At 38.3% G+C, this 13656-nt stretch overlaps 1 protein-coding gene across 6 annotated transcripts in view; it reads left to right on the forward strand.

Moving 5' to 3' along the window:
- Nucleotides 1-13656, forward strand: part of IMPG1 (interphotoreceptor matrix proteoglycan 1) — a 72132-nt gene that overhangs the window by 38444 nt on the left and 20032 nt on the right. For all 6 annotated transcript variants that reach the window (XM_019288003.3, XM_010405180.4, XM_019288002.3 and 3 more), the window contains exons 13-15: nt 7249-7808; nt 8588-8807; nt 11949-12159. In XM_019288003.3, coding sequence (XP_019143548.1) covers nt 7249-7808; nt 8588-8807; nt 11949-12159 — 991 coding nt within the window. The remainder of the gene's footprint in view (nt 1-7248; nt 7809-8587; nt 8808-11948; nt 12160-13656) is intronic.

Raw genomic sequence — 13656 nt, forward strand, 5'->3', positions numbered from 1 at the left:
CGCATTTAACAATCCAAGTCCGCACCAAGGCATCTTGCCCAAAGTCATGTTCAATATCAGTAAGACTGAAATGTATTCTTACAATGAAACACAAAGACAGAAGGATCTTCCTACTTAAATATCTCCTTCTATCTCTCTCTCACAGAGTCACTTCTTCCATTTCAAAACTTTGAGAAAAATCAGACTACCTACATCCAAGGCACAATTTAGAAGAACAAAATACTCCTCGTTCTATGACTTTCATTCCATGAATTGTTTTGTCATACAAGTGACTATGTAGTACAAGGGCAAAAAAAGGTGTATGCAGTGTTTTCATTTTTCTTGACAAGCCTTAAAGTGATGAGATTTTAAGAGAATCACTGGTTTTAACTTTCTAATTTCATGTTTGTCTTTTGTGTTTTAGGTCCTCGGCCAACACATTACTTGAATTTATAGCATGTAACTTCTATCTTGTTTTTTGTTTTTACCATTTTGTAAACTAATAAACTTTGATACCACAAAACTGTCTGATGGTCCCATCATTTGCAAAATTTGCTCTGATTTTTTCCTGTTGCACATTTGAGAAAAATAGAGAAAATAGGCAGGAATTTGGAGAGTACTTAAGTTCTGAAAGGTATTATAACTTGTCAGATTTTGTTTTCAAACTTTCTAAAGTAAAATAAATCCAAAAAAGTATTCCAGGTTCTCCATTTGGGGTGCTCTGAAATTGTTATGGTGTCATGCAGCAGTGTTTGAAACATTTAGATGGATGTTTCTTTATGTTTCCAGGTGTTTGTAAAGACCCAGGCTGGTTTCACATAGATCTCATTATTTTAAATTCATGAAATAAATTTTTCGAATTTAATTGAGAACATTCAACAATGGGAATAAGAGATGTTAAATCCTCCTGAAACTATTGTTTTAAGAAAGAGGTTTTTTATTTGGCTTTGATTCTATTCCTTTGTAGAAGTGCATTCCTATTTGCAAATTCACTATTGCTTGGTTTTGCTTCCAAGATTAGCATGGTACCTTGCTTATTTAATATCTATTTTAATGTGATATTACTATGGTAGCAAATAGTGCAGAGCTTCAATACAAAATATCTTACAATACATAATAGCCATGGTACCCCTGGCATTTTTAACATGTTTTCATGTAAATGTACTTACAAACCCCCTTACTTCACAAGAGCATTTTAATCTTGGTTGCATCATTTTTTAGCAAGGACTTTACACAGAAAACTAACTTTTAGGGTGCTTGAGCAATAGTATGTCATTTTATCTGGCAATCTCAGTAGCAGATGAGGTAAAGGTTCTGTAAATGGTAAAAGTGACTTGTCACGTTACAGAAATAACCTACCACTGACCTACTGTTCATACAAGGTACCTGATTATACACCTCACCTCTCTGTATAATATTCTTATATCCTACTCAGAATTTTGGGTATGCTTTAAACACCAGCTATTCCTGTATTGTTTAAATTATATTTGTGTTTCTGAAATGCTTAATCCTCTAAAGCTGTTGAAATATGAGAATGCCAAAGACAGTCATTAAGGTTCAACATCAGGTTTTTCAGCGTGTAAATTTGACACAGGTCTATAAAGCAAGATTTCTCAATTAATTGTTTAGCTGTTGTATTTCCACCTGTTGTGCTTAACTTATTAACTTGAAAAAAATTTAAAAAATATTAAATGTATTGATTTCATTGTTTCAAATCTTTACAGAAAGAGGCTTTTTCAGAAAACTTGTAATTGAAGTAACGGAAGTCCTTAATAAAACAGCAAATGGCAAGCTGAATTACTAATTTCAGCCATGCTATGGCCAATGCACGTGAAAATGATAATCAAAGAAAGAAAGAATTTTTAATCCCACAAGAAACTGATATTTCAGAGGGCTCTTATAGGTACAGTGACCAAATATGAAATTGCTAAAGCCAGATGTGACTCCATTCTGCATAGACTTCCATAAAGTCTAAGGGAGCTTCCATTTCCCAAGGACAGATGGATCAATCAAAATGCTGACCCTCAGGCACTACATAAAGAGAATACATTCTCTGTACTGAAAACTTTTTGTGTGAGTTGAGTAAGACCAGCTAACTTGCTTCAGTAAAAAGTTTATGGACAGTCAGACTGTAGTGAACTGCATTATTCTGCTGCTCTCAGGCAGACTTGGCTGCTATGAGGGAAAAGTTTCAGAGAGTAAAGGTAGTCAGGGTATGGCTTTGTTCTCAATGGTTTGCTCTTAATCTTTATGCATCTTTGAGGAACAAGTGAAGAGTTCTTTGCTTTTTATTTCTTCAGTCACTGCAGAAGTAAATAATACTACTGACCTCCCAAAAAGAAATCATGGTAAAGATACCAATGAGATGAGGACAATGTCATAACTCAGTTTGGGAGCAAACATCCCAAGTCAAACACACAGTCTGTTGCCCTTGACAAATTGCTCAGCTAAGGAGGAAAGTCAGTAAAACAGGCTTGTCTGGTACTGAACAGAAGTTTGGCCTTTATGCCACTGTGGAGATAGCTAAAGAATCATCTTTCTTTCATTCATAATGAACACAGGCAGGATTAGTAAGCTTTGGCTGCTCGGTGCCCTGAATTCTGTAGTGGTTTAGATTTTCAGGTCTTGATTTCACAGATTTTATCTTACCCTTTAAGTTTTCAGGGTGAGGTAGAAGTGAATAGTCCTGAGAATAATGAAAGAAGATCACCATTACTAAGAGGTATTTTATCAAGATAGAAAATACTCTTCTTGTGACATCATGTGAGAATGACATTTATTTGCATCTTTGATGCTGAGAACATTGATAATGAAGCACAGCTGCAAGGTATGGAAATTTTCAAAATATGATGACGGTTTCTGCAAGTTACACAGAACACCACAGTAGTGGAGTGAGTAGCAGAGCTAGAGCTGCCTATGAAAGAGCTAGGCTGCCCTATGAAAAATTAGACTACTCAAAAAGTTCCAGTGGGAATGCTAAGGAAAAAGGTTAAGAGAGAAAAGAATTTTTAGGACTGGAGATGGAGGAGAGATGGGGTGCATTACCAGTGAACCGAGGTTCTCTGGAGTCAGTGGAGAAAGAGTCCTGTGGGTTTATTGGACATTGAACCTAGCTTCTGGAGGGCTCTCACAGACAGACAGAATGACGGTCTTAGATCATTGTGGCTCTTTTGGCTTGCCTGTACAGTTAGAAAGATGAATGTAATCAGTAATTATGTGTTGGGAGACACTCATTGTGACACATTAGGTTAATGATCCTCTTCTCTTAATTCTTTTAATCCTCACATTATTTGTGCCCTAGTTAAAAATTAAGGGCCTCGAACATAAATTCAGCACTTTGTACACAGCAGTCCTGCATCCAGGGATTTAGTGACATTTCAGGCACCAACAAAATATGTAAATTTGAATGCAGCTACTTTCTGTATCCATCTGATATTGGTATCAGCAGAGCTGCACACAAGGTGATTCTTACTCTGTATTATGAACCAATCTCTTAACTGCACACTTTTCCCTTCTTTGGTTATTTTCTTCAGCCAGCAAGTATGCAAATATATACATATACATTGTAACACTCTAAGTTTCATATACAGAATGTATACAGAATACCCACCAGGGGACTTGGAAAATTTGTCAATGCTTATTATGCTCGTGAATGAAAGGAAATGCCAGGACCTCTTAATGTATAACGTTCTGGGCCTGCTCATTAATGCAAGCCCTCTAGAAAAATGTCTCATGACAATTTGACCTTTCCCAAACAATTATGCCTTATTCATGGTCAATTAGCAGGGTTTTCCTCATTTAAAAAAAAAAAAAAAGAGGACCAACTAATTAGATACCTAAAATAAAGTTGTTGAAATGGCAGTTGATTTTTTTCTGATAAGTCAGATCTATGTATTTCATTCCCTCAGCAGGGAATAAATGCTTGCGTGCAAAATGCCTTTTACAAAGATTTCATATAGCATGGGCACAGGAAATTGCCTCTTAATTTAATGTTTTCACATCTTTGCCAACAGGTGTTTAATTTTTGATATAACACTCTCAGTACAATACTGACCTGCCTTGGCTATTTAGTACAAAAAAACATCTGGGGAGTTCAGTGAACAACTTTGTGGGAGGAGAAGAGGAGGCTGAAATTTGAGTTGCGGTTTTTATTGCGGACATCAGCTTTTAATTCCATGGTATTGTTTAACCTTCAATGTGGTTACTCTGGGAGTATATTTGATTTCAGTGTCTTATTTTGTGCCCTCTGTGAATTCCCTACACCTGAATGATGGTGCTGTAGACTAAACTTTATGCTAAAACTGTATATGCTGAGACTGAGTGTCTAAACTGTCTGAGTTTGTACTTGCAGAGGTTTCATAAAATAATTGTTTTCTGATATGAAAATCCCATCTACAAAGCAAACTGGTGAAGTTTTAAAAATAATTCCCTTATGATAAACGATGTGAATTTTATACATATTTTTATGTGCATATGGATTCACAGATTCATAGAATAATTTGGATTGGAAGGGACCTTTAAAGGCCATCTAGTTCAACCTTGTCACAATAAATAGGAGCACCTTCTACTAGATTAGGTTGCTCAGAGTCCCATTCAATCTCACCTTCAATATTTCCAGGGATGCAGCATCCACCACTTCTCTGGGCAACATGTTCCAGTGTTTCACCAATCTCATCATAAAAAAAGTGTCCTCTTTACATCTAGTCTGAAAATCAATATATATTGATGTCATATATAAACCCAGCATTTTAAATGCAAAGGGTTGGGTTTTTGTTTTTCATTTCACTGACTAGCAGGTCAAGGGAGGTAATTCTTTTCTGAATTCCACTCTTGTCACAACCAGCCTGGAGTACTCTGTTCAGCTCTGGATCCTCCCAGCACAAGAAAGACATGGACTTGCTGGACAGAGTCCAGAAGAGAGCCATGAAGATAGTCAGAGGGCGGGAGCCCCTCTCCTATGGAGACAGGCTGGGAGAGCTGGGTTTGTTGATCCTGGAGAAAAGAAGGCTCCAGGGAGACTTTACAGCAGCATTCCAGTACCTAAAGGGGGCCTACAGGAAAGTTGGAAAGAGATCTTTTACAAAGTCGTGTAGTGACAGGACAACAGAGAATGGCTTTAAACTGAAAGAGTGTAGATTTAGGTTAGATATTAGGAAGAAATTTTTTACTGTGAGGGTGGTGAGGCACTGGAACAGGTTATCCAGAGGATTTGTGAATGCCCTGTTCCTGGAAGTGTTCAAGACCAGATTGGATGGAGCCCTGAGCAACCCGGTCTAGCAGAAACTGTCCCTCCCCATGGCAGGGGGCTTGGACTACATAATGTTTAGCATCCCTTCCAACCCAAACTATTCTGTGATTGTATGGAATGTCTGGGTCTTCTTTGTTTCATCTATAGTTCTTAACTTCTTGGGATTGAATTTTATTGAAGAGGAAAATCTTGGTAAATAGATCATTTTACAGCTGATTTCCACGTCACTTGTGTAGACAAGTCTTGCAGCAGTAACATGACATCCGTTAGACAAAGAAGAGATCAGTTATCCCTGGGTTTGGGACTGGTGCTGTGCCACAGTAGGGGCTCAGCAGCCTTTGATGTGAGCCTGTTTACTAACAGGAACTAACACAAACTGTTGGGTCAGTTGCTGTCTGTCTCTTCCAGCTGGAGTCACAGTGACTTCTAAGAACTGGCAGCTTATGAAAACAGGTGATACATGTTCAGTGATCATCTTGGTATGCCCTCAAGGCCTTTTAGGTTACTTTGCTTGTAATAAGAGCATGCCAGAAGACCTTTATAGTTTACGTATCGTCCATATGAATGTATATATATATACACAGCTATATGCCAAGTATGCAATATATATATGCTTGTAAATATCTGCTTCAAATTTGCTGCAATTTTAAAGCCACTTCAGTACATCTTTCTCCTGTAGTTATCTTTCTAAAATATAATCTGCCTAACAAATGCCATCACCATCGTATGCTCGAGTGTGTGCCCTCATGCTGAGAGAGGTGTCTGTGGAGCTGCAGGCTCATCCCATCAGTAGATCATCCTGCATTATTACCTCAAGCACTAATGCTAGGAAAGCTGTTCTGAGTTCTCTTAACTGATAAGTGACTCTCACTCCTTATCAGCATAAGTAATAACAAAGCAAGAGCTTTGTAAACAGAGAGCATCACTAGGCTTTGCTTTTCTAATCTGTCCGTATCCTTAATCACACAAGAAACATGAGGACATGGCAAGAGAAGAACATCTGAAGCTTTTAATGAAATATTATGGTGTTCATTTAGAAACAAGGAAACAGAAAGGGATACAAAGAATATCCATGCCCAACACCTGTGCCAAGGCCAGGTCAGTTGCAAACTCATTCAGTCAAGGATATTCTCAATGCAAAAGTTTGCTTTCCTTTCATCTTTTCATTGGCCACTGGGAGGAAATTAGCATGTAGGGAGAGTTCATCAGCTGGAGAAAAATTTCTTTCCTTACAGCCAATAGGTGATTTTGCCTGCAGGGGGCTGGTAAAAGTTCCCTGTGAAGAATGGTAGATCACTGGAAAAGGACAAAGTCACCAGTTTGGGCAGGTGGCTGTTGGTGGAGGCCATCACTGACGTCATTGTGGCCAGGTAGCTGCAAGCCGATTTCAAAGAGAAGCATTCCTGACAATTCAGATTTGGATTTCAGCTACAGCTATCACATATCCTAGATCCATGCCAAGCCCCGATGGGGACCCCATAAAAGCTCTGGTTCAGGTGCAGTAGATGGCTTCTTAAGGTTTGAATATTTTTCATTGGTGCTGTTGTCTTTTGGGTAAATTGACACAGTTTGCATCTGGAGGGTCTGTATTGTTTTTTGTGATTTTAGCATTTTATGATTAGCTTTAACTTTTTGCAGAGGGGAACAGAATGACTCTGGCATACAAGTGTTCCAAGCAGAGAACTCAAAGCTCCAATTTCCTCTTTGAGACAATATATACTGACAGTGTGATTATGTACCTTCAGAACAAGAATGTGCTTTAGAGGCTCAGGAAATACTTGCCAAGCATAACTACTAACCACAGAACCCACAGAAATCTCATCACTCAAACATGTGTATGTGGTATTTTATTCCAGTAGTTCTTCCCTGGTGATGGAGTTAACATTTTCTTATTTAAATACTGTTAAACTTGTTAAAAATGTTTCATTGGAAATCCCATATACATGTTTTTTTCCACACTCAATGTTTTTTATGCTTAATTTTCAACATGGCTAATTTGATTTTACCCTGTTTTCCTGCAGCAGTTAAGATCATGGAAGAACTAGAATCATCAGGTGATGACATTTTTGTTACAGCCAGCACTTATGACACGTTGCCTGTCTTTACTGGTCCAAGTCATGTCTCCACTGTGCAGCCTGGAGCTGTTATTACAGATGTGCTGCCATCAATAGCACCTCTGCCTGCAGCCACCAGCCCATCCTACAGCCCCTCTGAGATCATCGAGCAGTCCCTTGAATTACCAGATTCCTCGGTAAAGGAGGGCATTCCTGAAGGTGGCATGGGTGAAGGGGTGCAGGACATCACTGCTGAGCTGGATCTCATCGGTGCCACGAGCACAGCAGGGCTGTATGAAGGGGAGCAGGGCAGTGGTTTTATCTCAGTGCTGACCACTGAACCTGCAGAAACCACCCCAGCACCAGTGCTGAAGTACGTCACTACCAGCTCCATGACAACTGCAGCCAAAGGCAAAGAGCTCGTGGTTTTCTTCAGCCTGAGGGTAACCAACATGCACTTCTCCGATGACCTCTTCAACAGGAGTTCGACAGAATACAAAGCACTAGAACAACAGTTCATGCAATTGGTGGGTGAAAATCAAGTTGAACAAGTTCAACAAGTGTGGTAATCAGGTGCACTTTGAAGGAATACACTGAAGTGCACAGTTTTTAACAATAATCAACCCTACTATGATTCAATCTGATAAGCTGTATTTTAAAGGATACATAAGCCTGGGATGCCCTTAGAGTATGAAGACAGAGTTTATGAAGTCAGTGATGAAAGTTTTTACTTGCTCAAGAAAACCCAGATATATGCCAGCATGTAATTTATTTGGCGTTTTCTTAGATCCACACCAACAGTATAGCAGTGCTGATTATATCTAAGGCTTGTGTCTGCCTGCTGCATTTAAAAATAGGCCTTTAAAAATATATCATAGCACAGACTGTGATTAGATATGGATTTTCTCTGTGGGTACAATAGGGCACAGGTCAGATCAGTAACATGCCTATAATACTATGCCCTAACCTGCCTGGATTGAATGTTTGAAAATAAGTAAGTTGGCTTTTGAGTGAGGTAATTTTTTTCTCTTCCAGATGAATAAACTCCCCAGCTGCTATGCATTTCATTACAGGGGAAATTGCTGCCCATCCATCTCAATACATTATTGAGAAAAGTGCAGAAATCCAGAAGAAGATACTGCTAAACAGAAAAGTTAATTTGCTAGTGGAGCTTAACAATTGTATTAAACTTAGGGAAATAAATCTGTGATGTGTGTATTTGTTAATGAAAATTGACTATAAGAGAAATTAATAGCAGGTAGACCCTGACAGTAAGTTAAAATAAAGGCAAGTCTCTGTTTTGCAGCTACTTCCATACCTTCAGTCCAACCTTACCGGTTTTAAGCACTTGGAAATTCTCAACTTCAGGAACGGAAGTGTGATTGTGAACAGCAAAATGAAATTTGCCAGGACAGTGCCATACAATATCACAGAAGCAGTACATTGTGTTTTGGAAGATTTCTGTGATGCTGCAGCCCAACACCTCAATTTGGAGATTGACAGCTATTCCCTGGATATTGAGCCAGGTAAGATTGCGTTACTAATGTAAGTGCAAAATCAAAACCAAGCAGACCATCTTCTTTCAGGCTGTTACAGTTTCAGAAGTATGACTGTCTTGGAAATAACCATATTAGCAACAGCCTCCCAGTGACAGGGAGTAGTAAGACAAAAAAGATGTTGCAAATTATCTGCAGATGTATTTTCATACTGTAATGAAAAGCTGGGTGGGGCTGTTGGGCTGTGCATGTTCACCTACTGCTTTTCAGAGACAAATAGATTGTTGTCTAGAACAAGGGTTGGGTGAAGACAGGCATAAGAAATGCTCATATGCAGTTTGCAGGTGTGACATGAAATTCTTGCACCTGAGTATGTGAACATAATTTCTGATGATTATTGCAACGTTGTAAGCAAACCATGGTCTAGAGCATCATTAAATCTTTTTTAAAGGGATACAGCATTCAAAACAAAAGGAGACAATTTTTATGAATAATTGGATTCTACAGATACTAACTGGAGCATGACTTCATATAGTACTCCATAGATTTGTAATTCTAGAATCCCTCTGGATTTATCTCTTTCAAATGAGTTTTTAGTCTTTGTTAAACAGTAGAAAGTCAGTAACTACATGTCTAGACACTATTCTTATGTCAAAAGCTTAGTGTTTTCAAAAACGATACTGTTTTATAAAATTGAAGCCTGAATCTATTTTCAGACTCTGGTAATTATTTCAGGGTTGAATTTAATTTCATTGTCGTGGAGTAGAACAATAGCAAAGGTATGAAGATATTTTTAGGAGTTTTGGTTAAGCTGTCTTTCTATGTACAGATCTCTGACAATTTCAGAACAAAAATCCATTTACAATTCAGGCAGGCAGTTTCTAACCAGTTTTCATTTTACATACGTCTTTGTGGCCACTAAAATCATAGGTACCTTGTGGTAAAGAAAGTTAACAAAATCACAGTATTTACCCTTCAAATACTGCCATGATAAACTGATGTTTGATGAATAAAGTATTATTCATTAATTCATTATAAAAATATAAAAATTAATGAATATACAATTAATTAATTCATTATATAAAGAGTGAACTTCGGGCTGCCGCATGTCCCTTGATTTAGTAATAAATTTTCATTAAATAAAAATTCAGAAATGCAAATTCAGAAAAATTTTTAAGTCTTTCATCTTCATCTGATATGCTTTGCTGATGTGGTATTTCAACATTAATTCAAGAAAACATTATTACAGAGAGTTTGTTGAAGGAGCTGATCTTTCAAGTCTTACAAGCAGTAGTATGCAGTCAAAATAGAAGAAACTGTGTTTACAAAACCAGTATATTCCAACACAGATGTTTCAAAGCCTGATGTGTTTTCATTTCAGAAAACAAGCAAATAAATAAACCCCAACCTGGGTAGCAAATTAAGGAAATACAAGCAAATTCCTCTTTATTGTGAAACTGAGAGCCATCTAGTGGTAATGATGTTCTACCAAAGTTAAACATGGATGGGCTCTTACAGTCCAAAATACATATCAAGAGTCAGCAGCTGCAAAGGGCTGAATGCACTGGTCATAAATAACACCATAAAGAAGGACTTTTAAAAATACCTGCATGCAGTATTTCTGTAATCTAAATGAAGTGAAATCAGAAAATATAACAAAGTATGCAGTTATGTATTAAAAAAGATGAAACATTATCACAAAAACTCGACCCAGCCAAATGCTCATGCCAACCTCTCCTTGCTGTTGGAGTTGACAAGTGCACACACTCACAGTCCAGGAGCAAAGGACATATCAAACCAACATGCACATTGCATACAGCAAAGGCAAATGGTGCATGCTAAAACCCACTAGTCAAACATTCAAAGCAGGAAATAGCCATATAATTATCGAGGGGTTATAAGTGAACTGCTCTGATGGATTCATTTCTACCACTGAAGCATATCCCAGTGTGTGTCTGAGATTTTCAGCACTCCTATAACAAATGCAATCCTCATTTTTCATTGAAATTAGTATTACTGAGCATCTAGCATAGAGCATGAAGTGGCTGCAGAAGAAACTTTAAGCCCAGTTAGTTGCTGCAGGTAACAAGCTGCAATATCCAGTACAAATCTTCCTTTTAACCTACATAAAGGATCACATAGCCCAGCTCATACAGGTATATCTGCTCTCATTTCCTTCGCTGCTCTCTTTTCCTAGTTTTGTCCACTTTTTTTTTCTTTTCCTTTCTGGATTCATACATCTTACTGGGACTGTTTGCTGGCAAGAACAGGATTTGTATCCCCTGGTCTCCTTCTCATCTTTTGCCTTTTAAGGTTTTTGCCCCATGGTATACAGGAAACAGGCTCCATGAGGCAAGACTGGTGGATGCAGCCCTCCTCCTCATCACCCCATCAGCACAAACTGGGCTGAGGGGTTGAGCCCTGGGTTAAAATCACTCTTTCTGGGTGTCTTTTTTTTCCTTTCATTTCTAGTAAGAAGCAGAGAATGGGAAAGGAGAAGCAGACTTGTGTAACAGCTGTCTCTGATTTGGGCCTTCCCATGAACATCAGCAGGGTCCTTTTCCCTTAATCTCACAGAGGCATCCCTTACTAATATGTAAAAAACAAAACAAAAACCCCAGCAAGCCTTCCCAATGTTAACATACCACAAAACGAAGAAACTTAAGCAACAAAAAGCCCACTACAAACCCTGTAGGCATATATTTTCTTTTGGAATACGACAGTATTTCTATATAGCAGGTCTTAATATTGTGCAATATTCAATAATCCCATCCCTCTGTCTTGTCCTAAATTATGTGTTTAAGATCATTACAGTTGAAATTATTTCTCACTTGTAAGGCTGTAGCACGGGATCCATGAGTATGATGCTAACACTCACGGCAAGAACAGGATAAAAATATCCAAATGTGAAAATCCTTGTCAGTGAGATGAAAATAAAATCACAGCTTAACAGGGATAGGGTAAATAAGTGCAGAAGTCAGCATGAACTTGCATGCTTGCTGTGTCCTGTACAGGAAGAAGGCTGTGTGTCCTTCCATGCTGGACACATCCTCCTGTTAGCACACCCAAGTGACAGGCCAGTAAACGTGAGCTGTTTTCTCTGGCTGCCACAAGCCTTGCCAAGGCCCTTTAGGGTAATGCTTCAGTAAATGATTTACCCATCCTTTACAGCTGATCGGGCAGACCCCTGCAAATTCATGGCATGTGACAAGTTTTCTGAATGCATAATGAACGAGTGGACAAAAGAGGCCGACTGCCTTTGCAAGCCTGGCTACGCCAGCCAGGATGGGTTGCCCTGCCGGAGCCTGTGCGAGCTGGAGCCCCATCTCTGTGTCAATGGTGGGAAATGTGAGCTGGTTCCAGGAAGAGGAGCTGTCTGCAGGTAAATAGATGGTGATTGACATGAATTCAGCCCCCTGGTAATGTGCATTGCATGAAAAAGAAGGGCTGAGCTTATACTTTCCAACAGCATAAACTACACTAATAAGCCAAAACCTCGACATTCTGATACTGTAAGTCACGCTGCAAATACCCTTCTAAAGTGTTAATAGTCTCACCATGGATAAATCCATTTCTGCCTGTTAGCATACACAGAACATCATGATCTAGCTATTTTTAAAGATGCTTCAGAAATTTAGTAGAAATTCAGCATCATTGGCAGAGATGACATACACAAAAGCGTTCATTCCTTTCGATTTCCAAATACACTTTGGAAAAATGAAATAACACATTCACAGTTTTGCTATCGATTAGCAAAACTGGTAGCATTTTAAGAAATTTTAAGAAATTACCCTTTTCTAAGATGTATTAAAAAGGAAATCTTTATTCATATAGACACAGCTATGAAGACTGCTGTGATAGATAATAAATAAATAAAGCACATGGAGGCTGAGGCTGCTTTCAGGCCTTTCTGGGAAGGACTTGAAGATTAACAGCTCTTCCTCACCGCAAATATATTCCCTAAGGATTTTTAAACGGAATTATCTTAAGTCAATATCGAGAAGCACACAGTACCTGAACATATTAACTCTTTACAAAGTATCAAGTGCCTTCTCATTGTAAGACTAGACAATTCAGAGCATTATGTGAAACTGTACACTCGACTGTCACGCAGTAGCTGACCAGCCATGTACATAAGCAAGAATCAAGGTACAATTCTTGCATTTGTTTATTCTCTCCTAATACTTTGGCTAGGTGAATGATACATCTTTTACCTTACTTAGGATTAACATCAAAAAATAAGACCACTGGACAAATTATTCAAATTATACACACTGTAACAACCCAACTGCCAAAATTAATTTTTTTCAATGGGTATCACAGAAGTTATATTGAATTTGCCATAGTTACTGCCAAATTCCTTACTTGCAGAGCCACAGTAGTGCAGCTGCAGCATTTAGTACTAGAAATCAGCCTGTGAACGAGAAAGATCCTCTTCAAAGTTTTGCTAAGGTAGCAAGGGGTTCGACCTATTACACCAATACTGATGCACTGAGGAAAATAACATTTTTCCCATTCAGAAAAGCCCTGACTTGATGTACAGGTATAACCAAACCATCACATGGAACTATAAAAGTATTAAAAATAATAAATGAAAAGTTTTGTGAATTACAGCAAGTTACAAATTACCACCAGTGTCAAACTGACAGCTTGTGCAAATGTGTACAGTCAGAGAGAAAATTATGGCCTATTATTTGCACTTGTGTTCCACATAAGTTCACTTTTCCCTTGTCCTGTAAAGAGGAGTAGAACCCTGCTATTTGTCATAGAACTCTTATTTCAGACCTTGCTACTCAGAGTGAAATCACCAGAAAACAGAATATAGGCTTCAAAGATGTATTCGGACATTACCTTAAAACACACCTGAGCTTCTAAGGTT

This window comes from Corvus cornix, chromosome 3 (genome assembly GCF_000738735.6).
Source record: "Corvus cornix cornix isolate S_Up_H32 chromosome 3, ASM73873v5, whole genome shotgun sequence".
Taxonomy (NCBI): Eukaryota; Metazoa; Chordata; class Aves; order Passeriformes; family Corvidae; genus Corvus; species Corvus cornix.